At 43.6% G+C, this 22,844-nt stretch overlaps 1 protein-coding gene across 2 annotated transcripts in view; it reads right to left on the bottom strand.

Annotated features, from left to right (window-relative positions):
* Positions 1-2,526: 2,526 nt before the first annotated feature.
* FAM124A (family with sequence similarity 124 member A) overlaps positions 2,527-22,844 on the bottom strand; it is a 57,109-nt gene continuing 36,791 nt past the window's right edge. For both annotated transcript variants that reach the window (XM_054446948.2, XM_054446947.2), the window contains one exon: positions 2,527-3,991. In XM_054446948.2, coding sequence (XP_054302923.2) covers positions 3,185-3,991 — 807 coding nt within the window. In that variant the 3' untranslated portion in view covers positions 2,527-3,184. The remainder of the gene's footprint in view (positions 3,992-22,844) is intronic.

The following is a 22,844-nucleotide window of genomic DNA, read 5'->3' as shown; positions in this document are numbered from 1 at the left end:
CTGGAAAAGAGGCAAATGAGGGATGGGATGTAACTCAACCAGAGCACTTACCAACACACCCCCTTCCCTGGCAATGCTGGATGAAGTGCAAGGCCAAGGAAACAAGAGACACGGCTCCATGAAGTGATAAAAAACCAGGGCTACAGTCTAGACTTCTTACACTACAGAGCCTAATACATAGAAATAATTTATGAGACAACCTCAATATTTTTCAATTGAACACATTTATTGAGCACCTACAATGTGCCAGCATCTTTTACAAGGACAATACTCCAAACAAGTCAGGATCCTCCAGAGAGTATTGGGAGCTCTTCTGGATGAGGAAGGTGCTACTGGAATGGCCAGAAATGGAAAGGAAGGCTTTGGTAAATGTGTTTCTGTGATTCCCTCTCCGTGGAGGGACTGCCATTCCCATGTGGTCTGTAGTAGGCGTCCTCTCCCTGCTCACCTGATGCTATGGGAATATTTTGCATTTCTTGCTTTCAAATGTTGTCTATGATGTCCTTTGGGGTTACTCAGTTTGGTAGATTGGACTGTGATGAGGGCGGGTCCCAGAGTTGTACTCTAAAGCAGTCCTAGGCGAGCATGTGAGTACACTGAAATAAGGACAGATTAGTGAGAAAGAAGGAGCCAGCCCTCGGCCGTTAGCCTTTTTTTTTTTTTTTTTTTTTGCCTCACTGACTTTTGTTACTGATGAACTTGCTTCCCTGTTCATTGGAGGTGGTATCATCACCTCTGAATTATTTTTCTCCTTCTTCCTAATGTTTGCAGGTTGCTTTTCATCATCAGCTATTGACTGAATCACATTTCTGGGCAGAAGGTGGAGTGCTGGTGGCTTTCCAGGAATCAGCTCTGCAGAAAGAAGCTCCTTTCTGTTCTGAGCCCTGTGGTTCTGTAGTCATTGGTCTAACCTGAGTAGTCCACTTTCTTGGCATGACACGCCACAGCAGCATTAGGTGGGAGACTTAGAATTTTTGTTGTTGACTGGAGCTGGGATGTTGAATCAACCTCAGGCAGCAGCCTAGCTCAAGGGATAGTAAACTATGACCCTTGGGCCAAATCTGGCCCACCAGCTGTTCTTGTAAATAAAGTTTTATTGGCTGGGAACGGTGGCTCATGCCTGTAATCCCAGTGCTTTGGGAGGCCAAGGTGGGCGGATCACGAAGTCAGGAGTTTGAGACCAACCTGGCCAACATAGTGAAACTCTGTCTCTACTAAAAATACAAAAAATTAGCCAGGCATTGTGGCGCGCACCTGTAGTCCCAGCTACTCGGAAGGCTGAGGCAGGAGAATGGCGTGAACCCGGGAGGCAGAGCTTGCAGTGAGCTGAGATTGTGCCATTGCACTCCAGCCTGGGCAACAGAGCGAGACCCTGTCTCAAATAAAATAAATAAATAAAGCTTTATTGGAACTCAGCCATTCCCATTCATTAACATATTACCCATGGCTGCTTTCATACTACAGTGGCAGAGTTGAGTAGCTGCAAAAGAGACCATACGACTGGCAAAGCCTAAAATACATATCATCTAGCCCTTTTCAGAAAAAGTTTGCTTACTCCTTATCCTGAATTAGGAGACTATATATTTTTAAAAATTTAAATTAGAGCAGAATATTACAATTCTGAGTGTTGGAGAGTCCAGAGTGCTTGGGGCAAGACCTAAGGCTGTCATTACAAGGATGGCAAAGACTTGAAGCTTCAGCTGAAGACTGATGGTTGGTAACTGCTGCCTGGAGGGTCGTGTTGGAAAGGACTCTGAGGCTGTGTCTGGGCTGGTGTGGGCATTTCCAGAGAGATGAACACTGTGCCATGATTAATTCAAGGAGCACCAGCCTGGGAATTGAGCTTGGCAAACCCACGCTCTTCTTCCTCAAAGGTAAATAGTATCCAGGGACAGCTTGGCACTGCCCCCAATGCCAGTCTTTGGCATTGCTGAGGTTGGGGCTGTAAATAAACATACTCTTACTGAGGTGAGAGGGAGGTGAGATTCAAATACCATTCACGGTGTGACAGTAGCAGATAACAGGCAGGAAAAGCCAAGGTTGCTGGGCTCCAGCGTTAATTAAAGCTCCCATGCAGTCATGTGAGGCTGGCAGTGCACTGGTGTTTGTTCAGGAGAGCGTTTCATGTAAAGTTTCCAGTTTTGGGGAGAACAGCATTATTAATCTATGTGATCAAAATGCTGGCTAAAATGTTCCAAATCATTTAAAAATGAGAAACATAGGATGTGTGACCCAGATGGTCACTGCAGAAAGCAGTATACAGTGCAGCTCCTGTCATTTGAATATAGCCCTTAGACTGTGGTTTTTGAAAGTTGAAGAAACTTAAGACTACCTACCCATGATGTCTAATGGCCTATAATTCTGTAATCCCAACAAATGCTCTTCCTCAGTGATCCAAATAAATTCAGGTAGTGGAGTGGTCTTCAGAAGCCCCTCATCCATTCCAGTGAAATGTGCTGTTGAAAAGGTGTATGCAAATCTACTTTCTGGAACTCACATATTTTAAATGCACCAGGAGTCTGTTACTCATGCTAAATCTTTATAAAACACATTAGCAACTTCTGTATAAATCCAGATTTTCAGGTGTTGCATGGCTTCAAGGTGAGGAATTACCTGTAGTCTGACATATGTTTACTTCTCAAGCTGACATTTTCCACTATAAGCAGTGCTTAAACATCCCTAGGGCCACTGTTCTCTGGTAATGTAAATATATATGGAGAATCCAGTAAGGTGTGTGTTACGTTATTATGCAGTAATCCCTCATACAAGTCACTTACTATCTCTTCCACATTCAACGTTTTGGCCTTAATTGATTTTCCTTCATACCATGGAAAAATTGCCAAATTGGTTCTGGCTGACTAGGTTTTCTTTTCATTTCAAATAATTATATAAGCCATTTAAATTGTATAAACCCACTAAACCATATCTCAAATGCTGAATATTCAAAAAATATATTTTATGACAAGTTTGTTGGGAATTTATTTGCATAAAAATGCCAGTGTTTTTCTGCTGTGTCTCTAGAGATATACCACCCCCCAGCTAAGAGTGGGTGGGAGGCAAATGTGCTACGGGCTCTTGGGAAATGGATCATGAAGAATGTGGTGTGCTCAGTGGCCAGAAGGGCAGTGGGGCCTGAGTCTGTGTCTCTGAGTTTGTGCGTTTCGAGAACAAGATCAGAGGGCACTCAGATATAGAATTCCTCCATGTAATTATCCCCGGGGCTAGCCGACCCTGGGGGTGGTGGCATGTCTCCATCAGTCTGCTTGACTTTGGGGGTATCGCGTGGGAGCTGTGGGGAGGAGTCTGTGAGGGTGGAGGTGCTGGGAGCAGGGGGAGCAGCACGAGCTGTCGCTGAGGAGCTGGAAGACCTTTTGGTGAAGAAAGGGAGAGAAGCCCAGGAGGCCTCTGTGGTCACCTTGCTGACAGTGGGCAGTGGTCCCTCCCTGGAATCCTTGTGAGCTGCCCAGTGGCTGCTGCATCTTTCGGAGGGGAGGGGTGTCTCCACTGTGCTGCAGAACCTACTGGGTGCAGAATATGCAGAGACCACAGACAGGTCCGATGAGGACAGCCGCAGGCCTGTGTCCACGTCTGTCTCCTGGGCCCCCTCTAGGTCGTCGATGGAGAGGAGGTGGCCATGCCTCCACTCTGATGCCCTGTGCCCTGGGGCACCTGTGTTTGAAAACCACTGTGGTTCAGCTGAGGAGGCCAGGGAGGGGCCTCCCGTGGGCAAACAAAACAAGGACTTGCTTCTCTGGAAAGACCAGGGAGGGTTGGGGGTGCTGTTGGCTCGTCCGGCAAATTCCTGCTGGTGCCCAGGAGGCAGGCCTGTCCGGATGGGCCCCGGGTGAGGACTGTTGAGCGGGGACTGCTGGCTGCTGCCAGGTGTATGGCTTGGTACAGCAGTGCTCGGCAAAGGAGTGGAATGACGTTTCTTCTCGGAGGAATGATGTACTCTGCCAGGTTTAGGAAACTTCTTATGCACCCTTTGTGCCTGTGGGGGGAGAGGCAGATCACATTAGTGCAGGATGGGAATTGTTAAATGCATCAGGAAACACAGTTACCAATCATTGGAAACTCCTGGCAATGTCATGGCAATAAAGCATTACCAGTTCTGCAATCTCTAGAGCAAAGACAGAGGTAGCAGAGCTTTGAGGAGCACCAGACAGACTTTTCAGTCTGAGGAGCCATCTCCGAGGCTAGGAGGAGATTCAGCTCCTTATCACAATACAGAATACTTTTTAAAGCACACATGCCCATTGTGCTCAACAAACTGGCAAAAAGAACATGGGCCTGGCTGAGCAGGATAACGGAGATAAGAATTATCACAAAATGCAAAGAGAAAGCTTGCAGGGTTTGTTTCCTTCCAACCAAAGAATCACAGTGTGCTCACCTGATAGACACTGTTTGGAAATGTTACTGATCAGAGGACAGAAGTAATCAGGATGGGCTATGCACAATTTCAGACCAGATCCACATGGGATGTGATTCTAGTACATGCATGATAGCCAGGATACAATCTTAGGGTGGGGTGGTCCATGGTTCCAGACAGTAAATCCTCCATGAGTGAGGGGCTATCGGGGTTAGCATTTATCTACTTGTTGCTAGTAACTATTGATTCCTCTATATACGTTGCCTTTCAGGAACTGTGTACAGGAAAGGGAGCTGCCGCCTGCTGACTGATCCTGCGGATCCTGCAGGGGTTGGATGAGCAGCTTTGCCCTGTCATATCCCAGCCTATCCTCCTGGTCCAGCAGCCCTCCCCGGCCCTCACTGCAGCTCACCAGTAACCCATTTCTGTTGTGCAGAACTGGAGACCTCTCTTCCGATGTGCATTTGCACCAGGGTCTGCTTCTCTCAGATTCTCTCTCTGGTCTGTGTCCAAGCCTACAGGCCAGAACCCAGGCCAACCTTACTATGCATTCAAGGTTTCAATTAAAGAATGAGTTTGGGGGCAGTCGGTCTGGCTCGACTTAGTATATATTAACAGTATCTGATTTACAAATCCCTGCAATAAGAAAAGGGTTTTGACTGGGGTTTACTACAAGGGCTCTCTCTTGGCATCCAGCAGGAATGAAGAGTCACCCCTTTGGGATGGGGTAAGGAGCAGCCCCAAAAGGCTCAGATGTGCCTGAGACGTGTCACAGCTGGGTGGCTGCTGGGGAAACAAACCAATTTTCTTAATCATTTGAATTGGCTGAATAAAAGAGAAAATAAGTCATGAGGCTATTAGAGAAAGAAGTCCTTGGGTACAGAGGTTGTTTCCGGGGGAGGGGGACAATGTTTATTAATTCAAATGTCTATCTTATTTTTTCCAAAGGCCAATTCCTTTGGGTGCCCTAATGTCATTTTCTTTCTTGATAAGTATGCATCACCTTGTAACTTCTGTCTTCAAAGTCTTATTTGAGAGCATGCACTTGGTGAAAAATTTTGCAGTCTGATTCTGCCTGAAAATGGAAGCCTTTGTGGTTGCTTTATGAGGAGCAGAAGGTCAAGGTTCCCATGCAAGGAATGCCAGGGGACGTCTAAATCTTCCCACTGTCAGGGAATAGGACACTGTTCAATTTGGCTTAAAATCAAGCACAACTGATGGAGGATGAACATTGTGTAGTTTTGCAGAGATTTTCGTAACTGTGCTTGTTTAACAGAAATCTATCTGTACTCTCTTATTTTTACCACATGATGAAGGTAGGAATCCAGACAAACCCTACATTCTGCTGCTTTGAAGAGAGATGGTACCCGGTCTTTTTTACTGGAGGGTGCCCACGTGCACAGTGGAGCTGCCTGCTGGGTGGGCGGAATTTGAGGCTGACATGGCACAGTGAATAACGGCAGGAATCCTGGGCAGCAGCAGGAGGCAGGTGGCTGAGGAGCCTCCACATCCCTCCTGAGGCCTGGAGCTGATGTGCCTGCAGGGTTTGGATCTGGGCAGATCTGGTGGTATTCTCTGGCTCTGTCCAGTGGCAGAGGAGTCAGTTTCTAAAAGTGGGGTCTTGTTGGATTTAAAGACAACTTGCACCTGTGAAGGTTAGAGCTCCTTTATGTGCTGTTCTCCTGGTGGTGGTTCCATCTCTGGCCTCCCTTGTGTGCTTGTCTGCTGACCAGAAACACTAGAGGCTGAGAGGGAGTTACTTCAGATGTTTCTAGAGACAACTCCTCAGTGGACCTTTTTAGAGTGAAACAGGAACCTGAATCCTCCTCACATGGAAGTCTCCCCCTGGCTTTCAGCTCTTGGGGGCTGCCCTCCTGAGCTGCTCCAAGTGATAGCAGCGATGTACTGGTTCCTTTCTTTCTCTTTGAAGCAGTGCAGGTTAGCTGCCTCCCTGGAATCCAGAAGCTCCCTTCTTTCTATTTAAGGAACTTTATCTAAGGAACAGAATAGCATCACATAAATTAATGTGCTTAAGGCAACCAGCCCGGGAAATTTGGTTATGTCCCTAAAGTCACCAAAAAATTGGAATTCAGTAACCGATCCAAAAGTTTTCCCTGCACCTTTGAGTGCAGTTTGCAGTTGGGGAAGCAAAGGGGTCTGCGGCGGACCACTGAGCCAAAGCATCTTTTTCAAGGATCTGGGTGTCAAGAGGCTCATTCCCTGGCACATGGATAGAATCCTTTCTCTCTTTTTTTGAGACAGAGTCTCGCTCTGTCGCCAGGCTGGAGTGCAGTGGCGCGATCTCAGCCCACTGCATCCTCCGCCTGCTGGGTTCAAGTGATACTCCTGCCTCAGCCTCCTGAGTAGCTGGGACCACAGGCACGTGCCACCACGCCCGGCTAGTTTTTTGTATTTTTAGTAGAGACAGGGTTTCACCATGTTAGCCAGGATGGTCTCGATCTTCTGACCATGTGATCCACCCACCTCGGCCTCCCAAAGTGCTGGGATTACAGGCGTGAGCCACCATGCCCGGCCAATTCTTTAATTTTTTACTTTTGATAGATTTAGGGAGTACAAGTACAGATTTCTTATGTGCAAATACTGCATAGTGATGAGGTCTGGGCTTTTAGTGTACCCATCACCCAAATAGTGAACAGCACACCCAATAGGTAATTTTCAGCCCTCACCCCCGGTCACCCTCCCACCCTGTGGAGGCTCCAGCGTCTCTTATTCCACTCTGCATGTCCATGTGTACCCATCGTTTAGGTCTCACTTCTAAAGGAGAACAGGTGGTATTTGACTTTCTGTTTCTGAGTTATTTCACTTAAGATAATGACCTCCAGTTCTAACCATGTGGCTGTAAAAGATGTGATTTCATTCCTTTTTATAGTTAAGGAGTATTCCATGCTATACATACCACATTTTTTTTCCCAGTCATCCACCTGATGGACACTTAGGTTGATTCCATATCTTTGCCACTGTGGATAGTGCTGTGATAAATATACGAGTGCAGCTATGTTTTTGGTAAGAATCTTTTCTTCTTAAATCACTAGTAAAGGTGATTCTGCCCCTCCCCCAGGAGCCCTGGCAGAGTCTCATGATTTGTTCATGGTCAGGGACTTTACCCTCAGCCTCACACCTCCTCTTTCTCAGTAAGATCATTTCCTCTTGTTTTTCCTTGGCAGAAACATAAGCAGTGTGACAATGTCTGCTGTGTAATGAGCCCGTGATGGCCATTTTAACACAGGGACTAATACAAATTTGAGGCTGTCTCAAGAAAATTGGGCAACGGGTTCACATTGAGAAATCAGAGTCTTGCTCTAAAGAAAAACACCATGTTTTGCTTTTCCTTTCCCTTTCCTTTGGGTGGTTTTCACACACTCACTAAGGATGCTGGCCATGGGCAAAGCCTGTGTTGTCTTTTTGGAATGGTCAGTACAGGAAGAGGATTTGGATGGAAAGGGCAAAGTTCACTCTAAGAATGGACAAAGCCTGTACACGTTTTGCAAAATCAGTGATGTTTTTGGTAGAACGTTTGAAAGTTGTCGAAGAGATGCTGAGCTAGACAGGATGGCGGTTGAGCAAATGCTTGCTGGATTTTCATCTGTCTACCTTCTCTTCCTGTCGCTATTATGGAAGTGTAAGGCTTTCTGGAAAATCATCAGTTATAGCAACATATGCAGAGAATTCCATTCTGAACAAGCTCCTTGGCAAAACTCACTCCTTGGCAAGCTCTACAAGACCCGGCCTACACCTTGAGCCTTGTGTCTTTCTAGAATCCTAACTCATGTGCTCCAGCAGTTTACAACTACCATGCTCTCAAACACCTCATGCTCGTCTGTATCTCCATGACTTTACATGGTGCTCCCAGTGTCTGTGTACTTAGAGAATACTTGCCATCTTCGGAGACAAAATTCAAGGTGCTGCTGTGAAGCCTCATTTGGCCACTTCCCCTCATTTGGTGAACAACATGCACTCATTTCTCTTGGGTATATTCCCAGGAGTGGAAATGCTGGGCCACAGCATGAGCATGTTTGCAGCTTTAGTAGATACTGTCAGTTTTCCAAATTGGTTGCGTTGATATATAATTCTACCAAGAATTTATAAGTATTCCAGTTGCTCCATGTCCTCACCAGCATTTGGCATTGTAATTCTTTTTAATTTTAGCCATTCTGGTGGGTAATGGCATTTCATCATGTTGTTAATTTGCATTTCCCTGATGAGTGATGATATTGAGCATCTTATGAGATGTTTATGGGCTATTTAGGCATGCTTTTTAGAGACATGCCTGCTCTTTATGCATACTCTGGATTTAACACCTTTCTTAGATATATGCATTGCAAAAAATATCATCAGCCTGTTTGTAGCTTACCTTTTTGTTCTCTTATTGGTATCTTTTGATGAACAGAAGTTCTTTTTAAAGTCATTTATCTTTTTTTCTTTAAGGCTGGTACTTATCGTGCTCTGGTTTATTTCTTTACTTCTTTAGAGACAGGGCCTCCTTCTGTTACCCAGGCTGGAGTGCAGTGGCACGATCATAGCTTATTGCAGCCTCCAACTCCTGGGCTCATGTGATCCTCCTGCTGCAGCTGCCTGAGTAGCTAGAGCTAAAGGCATGTGATACTATGCTCAGCCAATTTTTTTTTTTTTTTTTTTTGGTATATACAGGGTCTGGCTATGTTTCCCAGACTGGTCTTGAATTCCTGGCCTCAGGTGATCCTCCTGCCTTGGCCTCCCAAAGCACTGGGATTTCAGGCATGAGCCATCATGCCTGGCCCCTTGCTCTATTTTAAAAACTTTTTGCTACTGCGTCCAGTCGCCATTGTGAACCAGGATTCCTGAGTACTGTGGATGACCACAGGTAGGACAGAAAATAAGCCACTGTTGATTAAGCCACGATTCTTTAGGTCCCTATCATTCTCAGTTGAACTTGAGCTTACAAATTACCTCAACAAATAAGAGATATTGACATATTTAGAGGAACTGGGTTAATTGTTAAATCTTCACCTAGTTCTGTGAGGCTTTTAGAAACTGAGTTGCTTGACATCTGATCCTGCAATTATGTGTTTAAACAAATGTTCAGTTTTGTACATAGCAAGCACTCAATATATTCCTGAATGAATAAATACAAAAATACATGTGAGATACAAATACATATCTTCTAAAATAACTTAAGGTAATTTTAAGGTACTTATACATGTGTAAGTTATGATATATGCCTATATATCATAAGTCATAAATATCAATAAATATTATTTGATTTTAACAGAAAAAAGTTATGAGGACTCTGATATTTTTGGGAAAAGCAGTAGCAACATCTAATGATAAAGAGCAACTTTTCAAATAAAAAAATATCTGAGTAGTTGCCTCAGGGACCAGCTTTGTTTAATACAGGTTGAGTATTCCTAATCCCAAATCTGAAATCCAAAATGCTTCAAAATCTGAAACCTTTTGAGTGCTGACATGATGCTCAAAGGAATGCTCACTGAAGCATTTTGGATTTTGGATTTCCAACGCTCAAGTGATAAGTATAATGCAAATATTCCAAAATCCAAAAAAATCTGAAATCTTAATCACTTCTGATCCCAAGCGTTTCAGAGAAGGGATAGTCAACCTGTATCAGTAGCGACTTTTGTGAAAATGTGGCAAGGATCCCAGGAGACACTATTAATAAACAGAAAAGGGCTGGGCACCTAGAAGTTGTAGGAAACAACATGGATATTGATCTGATGTATATTAAAAAGCTATTCACTTAAGGAGGAACAACAGAGAAAATCAAAGTGACAGCTGAGGACCCGGAGCTAGCGCCAACAAATCTAATGATAGAATCTGTAAAACTTGAAAGAATATCACTCCCAGGTGCAAGCTTTCTCTTTGTATAAGTTCTGCATCTTTCCCCGAATATTTATTTTTGGTGTAATTTGTGAATTACCCTGCCCATTGGCTGTAAAACACAGGAGTAGACAGAACTGATTTTTATAGTAACAAAGGATCATCAGAGTTTCATTAAGTATCATTGATTTTAAGAAATTTCCGAAGAGAAATATCCCGTGACATAGTTCAATGACCAGGAGGAGCTGACAGAAATGATTAACAATAACTTAGGTTAAAAATCTCATTCTTACTTTATTTGAACAACAAGAGATAGAGTATTTTGTTTTTGAATTATCCAGATAATTTCTTCAATTCTCCAATTTAATTTTCTATTGCACTGAGGGTATAATGCTAGCTTGTGGGACTGAACTTTAGCTAATTACTGCATTCTAGCCTGAAGGATTCAAGTTAAACAAAAAAATTAAGCCAACGCAGTGTTACACGCCTGTAGTCCCAGCTACTCAGGAGGCCGAGGTGGAAGGATTGCTAAAGCTCAGGAGTTTGAGACCAGCCTGGGCAACACAGCAAGCCCCCGTCTCATTAGAATAAAAAGTACATGCATACATATCTATTTGGAAGCCTGACTGGAATCTTGGAGATTCAGTTTAATCTCAGTTTTCTCTAGCTCAGCACAATTGACATTTTCGGCTAGATAGCTCCTTGTTGGGAGAGCTGTCCTGTGAGGATGTTTAACCACATCCCTGACCTCTATCCACTAGATACCAATAGCACCCTGGCTACCTCCCAGTTGTGACAACCAAAAATGCCTTGGGACATTGCCAAATGTCCCCTGGTGGAGGAGAGATGCCAAGTGCCCCCAGGTGAGAGTCGCTGCTAAACTTTTGTATTATGAAAATATAATGCCCTTGCATAAACCTGGGGGTCTAAGTTCTGCGGGAATGCCTCCCTATCATTTTTTGAATTAAATTTTTATTTTTATAAACTGATATGTAAACAGAGTTTTAAAAACAAAGTACACATTAGTTTTACAAAGCTTATAATGGGGGAAAAAAGGTTTTACCCTTATCCAAGTCTTATTTCTTAGAGCAGTGCTGTCTGTAGAACTCTGTGCAATGATGTAAATGTTCAATATCTGTGCTGTCTGATTTGGCAGCCACTAGCCTGCCAGTTCTCCCCAGAGGGGACTCCCTCAGCCTCCTGCCTGGGCAGGTGTTAGGAACCTGGCAATCCCAGAAGCGTAACACAGATTGCACTTCTTCCTCCTGGGCCCAGTATGGCACTCCCACCTTGACTGTGCTTGGCGTCCTGTGGTCTAGGTCCCTGGTCCATCTTTCCAGAGAGTAAGCTTTGGCCTTCTGATGGGAAGGGGAAGAGGTAGCTGATCTGGGGGTTCAACTGGTGTGTGTGTGTGTGTGTGTGCGTGCGTGTATAAAGCTTTATTTACAAAAATAGGTGGCGGGCCAGATTTGGCCTGTGGTCTTTAATTTGTTGACTCCTGTCAATTGCTTTCTGTACAAACTTCTAAACCAATTTTCCCACTCTCTCGTCTAGGCATAGACACTGTCTGTTTCTCATTTAGCCCAGCCATCTCCCTCCTGCTCCTTTCTTAGGGCCCAGGCCTGCAGCATCAAGTCTTGGCCATTCAGTGTCTCAGAATGATAAAGACGAGAGACAATCAGTGCGGGCAGGAGGGGATTGTGGTTTGGGGACTCTTGATTTGGTAGGGAGCAGAGGGGAGGTGTGCCCCCAAAGCCAACCTACTGACCTCCTGTGCCCCTAACTTCCTTGTAAGAAGGTAGGGGGAAAAGGATATTCTGATTTTGCTGATCTGGGATACCCAGCCTGCCTTGAAGAGGGAAGTGGCTGGTCTCACAGCTGGAGCTTCTCTGAACTTTAAGTGTGAGATACTTATCACTGTTTTTGCTTTTTGGCCTGGACTCCAATCACTAATTCAGAGAAAAGTGAGCCCCCACTACTTGACATAATAAAAATGGATTATGAAAACTCAAAAGCAGTACTACTGCAAGGCTGAGCTAGCTGACCGTATCAGAAAAGGATCCACGCCTAAACTGTGGTAACACCAGTGAGTCAGGTCTCCTCAACACCCTCAAAACCTTCCACTGGACTTGGCGAGGTTATATTACTGCCCAGACTGCAGCTGGGCATCATAGTCCCCACCTAACCCTCCTCCACTCTGGCCACACACACCATCATTAGAATCAGTGAATACATGTATTTTCCAGGAAAGATACTGGCAGCGTCCTCAAGACTGAGATTGTCATGAAATCATGCCAAGAGGAACAGAAATGAGAGCAGAATTTACTGTATTATGTGGGCCAGTACTTTGCAACCCTGGCTGCACATAAGAATCACCCAGGAAGCTTTAAAAAAAAAAAACAAAAAAAACCGTTCTAGAGCAACTGAAACAATCTCCGGGGTGCGTCCCAGGCATCAGTTGAAAAGCTCCTCAGGTGATTTGAATTAATGTGCAGCCGGACAAGGGCCAACTTTCTGATTTTCCCTTCTGCCTAGCTGGCTTTACTTCTCTTGTTCTGGGGCCCTTATCTATTTTTATGGCTACTGAAATTATTTTATTCTGAATGACTTTATATTTTCATGACTATATACTCTTCAAAACTTAAAAAAATGCCTTTTTTTACTCTATGTGAACTAAACTCTTGCAAGCTTCCAGCTCCAAAAATCTGTGATTCTGGAAAGCTGTAAAAATGGAGACCTAGAAAAACTGTGCCCTGTATCATGTGCAGTGAGAAAGCTAGTGGGAGAGGCAGCGCCGGTGCACAGGAGTGTTCTGTCCCTTTTGTTTTATCCCTACTATGTTAATTCCTTTAGCATTCACATTTCCCCCTCTTTGTATATAATTATCTTGGCTAAAGTATGCTGGACTTGTCCTTTCAATTAACCTCTGTCTGGAAAATGATATGGATAATGGAAATTCCAGAGAATGAATTTCCACTGCCACATTTCCCTCCCAATAAATTTTTATTTTGTTCTTATCTGCAGATCTGTTTAAATAACAAAACTTGCTTTTTAGCCTTGAATCCTCATCAGTTCCACCCATTTCTATGGCTTACATAAGTTTGTTCTTGCAGTATTATCTGTTAGCTCACTTAAAACAGAGAACTATTGAATATATTTGTAATGCTTATGCCAAAAACACAGGCTGCCTACATCAGAAGAGATCAACTAACCGCCCACAGGACAAAGACTCAGGCTGAACAAACGGTCCATCCAGCCTTCCTCAGAATACATGGACGTCATGGCCATTGTAGATTCTAAAGAGTAACTATAGATCTAATATTTTCCATAAATCTGCCTAAGGGGGGAAAATGTTGATTGTTGAGATTAGCCTTGTACTAACAATGCCTCTTCTCAGCAAATAGAATTTAGGACAGCACCTCAAAGTTTCATGGGTTAGTAAGATTCATGCCAAGAATAGGTCAAGAATTCACTGTGGCTATTCTGTTATCTGCAAAGCAGCAGTCCTTAGGTGCTCTCCTGGCCAGAATTCTGCGTGGGCTTTCTTGAGCGGTAAAAATCAAGTAAGAACATTATAAATTAAAAAAAAATCCCATCTTTGAAGTGCATAGTATTTAAGACACAAATGCAGAAACAAAAGGACCTAAAGACAGGACAACTTGATAGATGTTCAAAGAATATGTCAATTAACTAAGTATCTTCTCCAGAGACAAGATGGGATGCAAGTACGTTGTAAATAATGAGTTATCTCAAGTTTGCATTTTCAGATATGGCAGCAACCTTTCAGTTGCTGCCATACTCAGTATGTACATACTCAGTATGTAGTCAGTGGGCTATTTGCCTGAAAAAGTACCAGCCTCTTAACCTGCTGGGGACCCTTAAGGCTAGAGGATGATCTGGGTCTGGGGGTCTCTGATTCAGGGTGGGCCCACCCTGGAGTTGCAAAGGGCCTTCAAATAGACAGGCCAGAACCGCATGTCCACAGGAGCTGGAAGAACCCAGAGTAAACAGGACATCTCCAGGAACACTGTGGGTGAGAACTGACCCCCAGAACTGTCTCACTGATTCTAAACTCACCCAGGATAGTAGTTGGGTCCTGGGATTCTGGCTGTACCTAAAGTAGTCCTGGCTGGGATTAAACTAACCCTCCATTAGTTACCTAGGGTGGGTGTTTACATAATCAGATAAAATTCTGGAATATCAAGGTAGGTTTTCTGATCTGCTTTTGGGTACGGAAAAAAAATCCAAAAAATACTTTAAAAAATTAACATTCAATTGATTAAAGTTACCAATTTCAAGCTCAATTTTCCCTTAAATTGATTGAGTTCAACTCACAAATCTTATTCTATTAATAAGTCTAGCAAATGTTAACAATTAACAATTATTTTTAAAAGGGCTTTGTAGCTTAATTTCCTTTAACATCTTAAACTTCATTTATACATTTAATGTATTGATTTTCTTTTTAAGTAGTTCAGTGGTCTTATTCATAAACAAAATCTTTAAAGTACTTAAGTAACTCTTGTAAATCTAATTCAACATATAAACATAGTGACAATTAGATCCTCTTAACTGTTTCAATGTTACAAATTTACTAAAACTTTGCTTTCATATTCCTCAACTTAAAAGTACAAATCTAAATCAATTCTAAACTACATTTTACATTGGAATCACAAGGTTGACCTCTTGTCTTAATAGGTCAAATTCTCTAAAACACAACACATTCTTAAAATACCAAACATGACCAAATTGTTTCTCAGCTACCACAAAAAATGTTAATATCATGTATTTTTACTGTATTATTTCTATTCTAAATTTTTCTGGGATTTAGTGTCCATTAAGCAGGTAATTATATCATTTCCAACAGTTTGGTGTTGCTTTTCTAGCTGACTGAGGTTGCACACAGACAGCAATTCTGGCCAGGGGGTGTCCCAACAAGGAGGGACACACAGCAGCCTCTCTTGTGGTTTCTGTAACAGGGATTCAGAACTGAAAAGAGCTGTGCACATGGCCCATCCTCTCTGCACTTTACTCAGACTGTGACTAACTTCCATCATGGCTTCATTGGCTCTGCATGTGTTTGTTTCTCCTAAGTTACTTACATCTTACTCAGTTGGATTCTGCATCTCTCTTGAGGCTTTGCTGCCTCTGTAGCCCTCTGATAACTTGGTGTTCCTGAGTTAATGGAAGAGACGAGCTGGTTGAACTTGGAAGCCCCAGCTGTTTAAAATGTCCCACTTGAGTGTGATACTAAAGGAGCAACCCCAAACCAGCCAGGCAACTGAAGAGAGAAGCAGGTTTAGGAAAGAAAGCCGCTAAAGTTGCTCATAACTTGGCGATCCACACCATTAGACTTAAGTAGATCTTGGAAAGCAATTTCCTTTATTGACATCTGGGCCCTACAACGTGGTGTCCTCTTATGACCATGCACAGGCCTCCTCCTGAGGTCCCAGTTGCACCTGTTCATGCTACAGGACCCTGATCCTGCCACCTAAGTGACTGAGCTGGGGTAGACACCTGACCTAATGAAAAGCAACTAAAAGACTAAGCTAAGCCAACTGGATTCTCCCTCTTCTTAACAGTGTGGGTTGGGTTTTGACTTTCATCCATTTCCTCTAGTGAAAAGGAGATAAAAGACCTTTTTTGTTTTTTTTTTTAAATATGACATTAAGAAAGTTTATAAAATTATTTCTTCACTCAATAATGACCAAGTTCTGGAAACCTCCTCCTTGGTCCTGTTATTTCTTCAGCCGTTCTCATTACTCCTTTCCATTGCCCTTTCAAAGGAAAGATGTCAGAACTGAATTTGTCCCCTAAGACTGTTTTACTCTTTCGTTTGTCAAGGACAGAAACCCAACTCACGCTATTAAGAAAAGAGATTGAATGAACTGGGGAGATGTCCACAACTGCAGGAATGCAGCTGGGCCACAGGATAAGTGGAGCTAAGGGTTCCGACGCAACAAGTCCTGTTCCTTCTCTTCTCTGGACTTCTCTCTGCAGGTCAGCACCCTTCCTCTCACTCAAGGCAGGATGGCTTTCTCTCCCTGGTGGAAAACACAGCTGCTGACCACTCCCCAAGCTTTACATGGAAGAGCCAACTTTTCTTTCCCAATTCCAATCCCCAAGGCCTCGTGACATCTGGTGCACAGATAGTCTTGACACACCGACTACAGCTAGGGAGGCGGGACTGGGTTATTCTAACATGGCACTTCTGTGTGAATGGGGTAGGAGGCTCTCAGTAAAGGCGTACTGAAAAGGCAACACTTCAGCTGGCCACAATCTGGAGCTGACCAGTGCTGAATACTAGTAGAAGGGCAGCTTAACCCTTATACTCAGAGCATCGCTTAGGTGGTTCAGTAGTAGCTGTTTCTCTTAAAACAGCTAGATTACATTTCTCGTTTACATTGTTCAAAATGAATCAGAAAAGAACACTTTTAGAAAAAAAAATCTTATTTACATGAAACCTATGTGACAAGAAACCTATAAAACCTAATTTCTTGGAAATTTATAGGAAATGAACAGATAGCCATAGCCTAAAGATTTAGCTCTGACTTCAACCCCGCAGTTCTAGGCATTTTCTTTGCTTCTCAATTTCAGGAAGTTATTCTTCTCTTTTGAGGTCCAGAAAAATCTATTTGCAATTTCCTACAAGTATTTCAGATAAGCAATATACTAGGATCGAACTAAAATGACATACATTTAAAAAATTTCAAAATCCTATATATTTTGTATAATATATATTATGTAAACACAAGGGAATATATTTGAAAACAAATGTGGTCATTTCTTCCACAGGAGGTTTATCTACATGCTTCCAGAAGTTTTTGGTTTGGATTACTAGTGAATCTTAGCATGTGTGAGGACAATAATGGCTTGATTCAAGTAACCAAAAATCCTTATGCTTTGGAGGTTTAGTAAACAGTGATTTGAGAAACAGAATCAGCCTCCTATTACAAGTTTTAAAAAGCAGGTTGAACCCATTTCTCCCATCGGCTCCCCTAATACACTACATAACTTTTATTACAGCTATTGTTTATTATCTGCCTGACCCTGCTAGAATATAATTTCACTAGGGCAGGGACTTCTGTCTGTGTTGTTTACTGATGTATTCTGAGCTCACAGAGCCTGGCACAGAGCAGACACTCTATAAATTGGCTGAATGGACAACGGGTTAAATTTAGGCATGACATAAATTCCTCCTGACCTAAAGATTACAGGTCTGTGTTGATGCCAACAACTGCCATAAGGATTAACTATAGTAGCAGATGCTGTGGCAGGACTTTTCTTATTCCTGTCACTATGAGGGCGGTGGTGCATGGTGGAAGCCTGAGGGCTCTGTATGAGCAGAGGTCAAGGAACGTGGCTATGCAGGAGGCAGGCCCCCCTTCCCAAGTAGGTGGCCTTGTCTTTCAGGATGATAATACTCAAGCTTCCTGCCCTTGCCACTTCCATTCTGACTTACAGACATTTTTACAATTGCTATAAACTTGCAGTGTTGTTTCTGGTAAGTCATCAGTCTCCATGGCTCATAATGGGCCCTATCACCTTCTAAAATCTAGTTGTCAAGTTCTGCCATAAACAAACACCTGCAGATGCATCCTCAGAGCATTACTGAGTCCCTGCTAATTAAACTGGCTTTGGGGTTGGACGGGTAGATTCCTGGTCACTAATGCATATTAAAAGTACAATTTTATTTTACAAAGGTGGTTTCAAAGAAAAAAACAAAAAAAAAAAAGGAAAAGAGTACAACTTAGATACCTACTTTAGGAGGACAGAGACACTGTGTGTGTCTTATGTTTTACCTAGCAGATGATAGCTTTTATATATTCTAAATAAAAATCTGGCAATATTTATTCAGTGGCCTCCACTGGAGAAAGGCCCCCAAAACTATCCCCTAAAAATGGCTGAAAATACCTACACTTTTCTCCAATGTTTATTATAAAACTTTCAAACATCCAAAAGTGTTAAGGAACACCCCTAGACCCACCACTTAGATGAAGTTGTCTTATTTTAAAAATCTACATATGCACATATATTATCTATATATGTATACATATATGTATGAGTATATATGTAATCTGTATAGTTTTTTGGTGAGCCACTTGAAAGTAATTTGTGGCATCTTCTAGAATAATTTATATAAATCCCACATATGTGAGTGAGATGGGCACATGTTCCCATCGACCAATCAAGCATCTTGAATTCCTATCTCAGTCAGGAAGGTGATATATTTTGTGGTCTGAAAAGAGGCCCTTGCTGTTGGGAAGGCCCTGGGCAGCCACCAAATTCAGCTAATGGTGGAGCCGCCTCTGTGCATTTCAATCCTTAGTGGTTTATGGACTCTGATGATGATGATGATGGTGGTGGCGGCGGTGATAATGATAATAACAGCAGCTAATTCTTAATAGTCCTTACCGTGTGCCAGGATTTACCATGCTAAATTCTTTCCCTATATTTTCTTCATTTCATCCCATAACCATGTGGCCTTGACTGTGTTGATTTAGGCATGCGAGAACCACCCAGAAGTCCCTTCCCTGCAGCATTCTATAGGGTTGGGTGTAAGGTGGAAATGCAGAAGCAGCCATTTCTTCATGCTCTGAAGGTTAGAGTAGGGCTGTCCCCAGTCAGCTGGCTCAGTGCTCCCAGGCCTGCAGCTCCTCAGCTCTCACTAGATCTCCATTTTCAGCTTCACCTGGCCCTGGGCAGGTGTGTTTTAGGACCATGGCAATGGGTACCAGCTCCTCCTCAGGTCGCCACGTCACAGAAGTTGAGGCGGTGAGAGACACAGGTGGGTTCCAACACATCTCCCCAACTTCCCAGCAGCCTTCTTTCCCATCTGGTGGCCAAGCCGACCTGGGAAGATCTCAGCCCCAACACCAGGAGTCTCCTTCTCCACCAGCTCCTCCAGCTGTGTGCTATCCTTAGGCTAGATCACTCCTAAGCCTCTGAGTGAGCCCTGACTGGTACAGCCATCCTATGAGATGCTTACTCGTATTACCCCCATTTTACAGATAAAGAAATAGAGGCACAGAGAAGGAAAGTAACTTGCTCAGGGTTGCAGAGCTAGCATTTGGAAGAGACAGGATACAAATGCAAACCCTGGCTCAGAGATCAGTCTTTGGATCATTGTTTTACTAACGCACAAAACAGGAAAAATGATTCTTAGCATCAAAGCTTAAAGATGATATATACACAATGTCTGAACCATGACAGGTGCAAATATATGCTTAATAAATGTGATGGACATCTCAGTAACTCTGATTTGGTTATATATCAGATGGCCACAAGTACTGTGAAAATATGTACAGCTATTATGAATCCATAAAATCCATAAACTAGAATTTCAAATAAATAAATGGAAGCCACTGCTGTGGAAGATAAACAGTGTATGCCATTTTTTTTTTTTGAAAGAGATATGGTCTTGCTGTGTTGTCCAGGCTGGAGTGCAGTGGCTATTCACGGACGTGATCATAGAGCACTGCGGCCTGGAACTCCTGGGCGCAAGTGATCTTCCTGCCTCAGCCTCCCAAGTTACTGGGACTACAGGCATATGCCACTACATCTGGCAGGTGTATGCAACTTTGAAGCTGTCTTAAGTTTCAGTTAAGAGAGATCTCAAAGCACAGGCCACTGAGGAGGGACTGATGCAGAGGGGCTGACAGACAGGCAGGGCTTGAGTTTCCGAGGATGTACAAGGTGAAGGGTCAGGTTTTGAGGAATCCTATAGGATAATGGAAACATGGACAACTGGCAGGGAGAGGGGGTGCCTTGGGGGTCAACCCAAGTGGCTGCTCTCATCCAGTGACTATAAGATTTTATTTAAAGCCAATTCTTATTTATTTCCTCTTCTAAAGTTGGACAAATAGCAATCATGGGCATTAAAACCATTCCAAAGCAAGCAAGACAGCACCACTGGCCTAGAGTACCAATGGGTATAGCTACTAAAGGCATCAGTCACCCTTGACTTTGTCCTTGGCCATATGAAAAACATTCATGCACCTTCAAAAAGTCATAATGGAAGGCCATTTACTGTTATTTTGAATGATTCTCCTAAAAGGACCTAATGAGATTCAGCACCCAGAAAAGTTTGTTTTCAGATCTGGAATTTTGTTTTAATTAAATAATAAAAATTTCATTTTTCTTTCTGATTTCGCTTCCAGGAAGCTGAGCACTTAATCCTCAATTCATTTCTCTGCCCTTGCTATATTCACTTTCTGATCTCTTAGTGAGGACAACTATCCCGCTATGTATATATTTACTGAAATTTTTTTAAATGGCAGTATATAATTTATAAATACCAAATACAGACACTGAGAAGTACTGAAGAAATAAAAAATCAAACTAAACGGGATTATAGGAAATTCCCAATAAGCAGAAGCACAGTGAAGGGGCACCGTTTACTTGCTTCCTTCTCAAAGGGGATTGGAGGGTTTCATGTGCCCAAGCGGGGTGCTGTGCTTGTTTCAGCCAGGTTTTCCACCTACTTACAAAGCACTGAGTCTGAAGCTCATGTAGCAGAGGGTTCACTCGGCCAAGCGAGGGTGCCCCTGAGAGGCATGTGGGGCTCCATCTCTTGTTAATCCCATCACTCTCCAGCCAGGGCTGTGCAATGCTCTTGTCCCTGGAAGGGTGAGGTCGCAGAGGAGAAGAGGCGTCTTCAGGGATGTGGTGAGGTCCAGGGGAACAGAAACGTTGGCAAAGGGACCAAGGACCATTCAGGCCCTTTTTCCATCCCATGCTGGGGAATGCACAGAGAGCAGGCTCTCTGCCTGGTTAAGAGTAACCCAGGCAGGGCTGGCATTATGGCAGGCAGGCCAGCGTGGGCTTTTCAGGAGCAGATGGACAGAGCCCCTGTGGGCTGGGTCTGGAGGTCTTCACTCCTTACCACCTCCCTTTAGGGTCAGCGTGTCTCCCTCCCCACCCTTGGTCAGAACACCACAGGGAGATGTTAGAGTGAGAGGCCCCCTAGTGGGAAAGGCTGTGGCTCCCCACTAAGGGCCCGCAGTCTTCCAGCTACACTGACCCAGCAGGGGCTACAGTGGGTCCAGGAGCCCTCTGCCTGACCCTGTGGCCTGGGTGAGTGCTTGCAGATGTCTGAGGCCAGTCGATGCTGGTCATGTGGCACTAACTTTTTAAAGCTTAGTGAGAGCCTGCTGTGAGCCGGTGCTGAGCTAGTTGCCTGGGTAAATAGTAACTGGATTCTCACACATGCCCCCTTCCAGACCACCTCGGGAAGATAGTGACTTGAGATGACAAAAATCCAAACTAGTAGAACCTAGATTCTTTGGTAGCAAAGCAGGGACTCCCTTCACATAAAGTCCCAGGGGCCCATTCTCTCAGCATAAAGCCAAGAGCCAGGAGGAAATTTCCTTAAAGTGAACATAATGTTTGACCTTCCATTTAAATGGGAAGGAGATTGGCAACAAAAAAGAGACAACTAACCCAAAGGCCTGAAACCCATTTAGCAAAACGTTCTTTTCCTACATTTTTGGGGATAAGTGAGGAAGAGAAAGAAAAAAAAATTTAAAGAATTCAAAGAAAAAAAATTGACATGTAGTTCACATGACAAAAATGATGTGGATGAAAATGTACCAAAATGCTCTGTGATGGTGGTAGCACCATGAGTGATTTTTAAAAATATTGTGCAACTTCCAAAACTTTTTTTAGGGTAATTTGGTTTTATTACTTTCTAATAAAATTATAATTAAAAGTATGAAAACATCAAAAGAAAGATAAATAGAAGCTAACAAAAAATAACTACTAACATGGGGGAAAATTCAGTGGAGATGAAAGTAGGTTTTTGATCTGGTGTTTGAACAGGCCAACCTGACAAAGCTGGCAGGTTGCAGGACAGACGGGATTTGGTCTCTGCTTTGTGAGATCTAGAGCCTGGACTTCTAACTGCTGCCTCCCAGCAGGCATTGGCTATGCTTTCCTGTTTTCCTGGGCCAGGAGGGTGTCCCTCCAAAGCCACACCCCACTTCCCTGTGCCATGGCTCTCATGAGCCATGCCACAGAACAATTGGAACCAGCTGTGAACTTGGGGCACAGGGACCCTCTGGTTCATCTTTGTCTCCCTCCAGTACTGTACCTGTCTGAAAGGAGCTGTTCAAAGAGTTTGCTGACCTGAGCAGCTCCTGGAAGTGCGGGACTGGCCATTTTTGGTGTGGTTTACTCACAGGCATAGAGTGGTTGTCTTGTAGCCCTGTGTCCCAGGGGATGGGCCCTGCCTGCTGGGCACCATTTGCTACATACAGAAGCAGCAGCACTTTCTTCCAGATCTCCCACCAAACCTCCCTTAAGAAACGGAACCCTGAACAGACCAAACTAAATAAGCTAAGTGAGAAAGGAAGGGCAAGAGGGAAAGCCGTTCCAAGAATGAGAGCAGAAAACATCGCTTAAAACTCCCCACTTTCCTTCCTCCACCTCAAAGATCTGCCTGTAATCATAGTTCACTTCTTTTTTCCTAAAAGAAAATTACTCTTCCTCTCAGGGCTGAAAAGGCAATGATGTCACTTATACCTGCCGCCAGAATATTAAACCCAGATGACGCTCTGAGAAATTATTTTCTGGGGGTGACTTTCAAGCACGCTGGGTAGCCGGCACAGATGAAATGACCCTGTGCAGGCAATGCAGTTGGCTGAAA

The sequence above is a fragment of the Pongo pygmaeus genome, chromosome 14 (assembly GCF_028885625.2).
Source record: "Pongo pygmaeus isolate AG05252 chromosome 14, NHGRI_mPonPyg2-v2.0_pri, whole genome shotgun sequence".
Taxonomy (NCBI): domain Eukaryota; kingdom Metazoa; phylum Chordata; class Mammalia; order Primates; family Hominidae; genus Pongo; species Pongo pygmaeus.
Note: the sequence above shows the minus strand (reverse complement) of the source record. Positions and strands in the feature narration are given on the sequence as shown.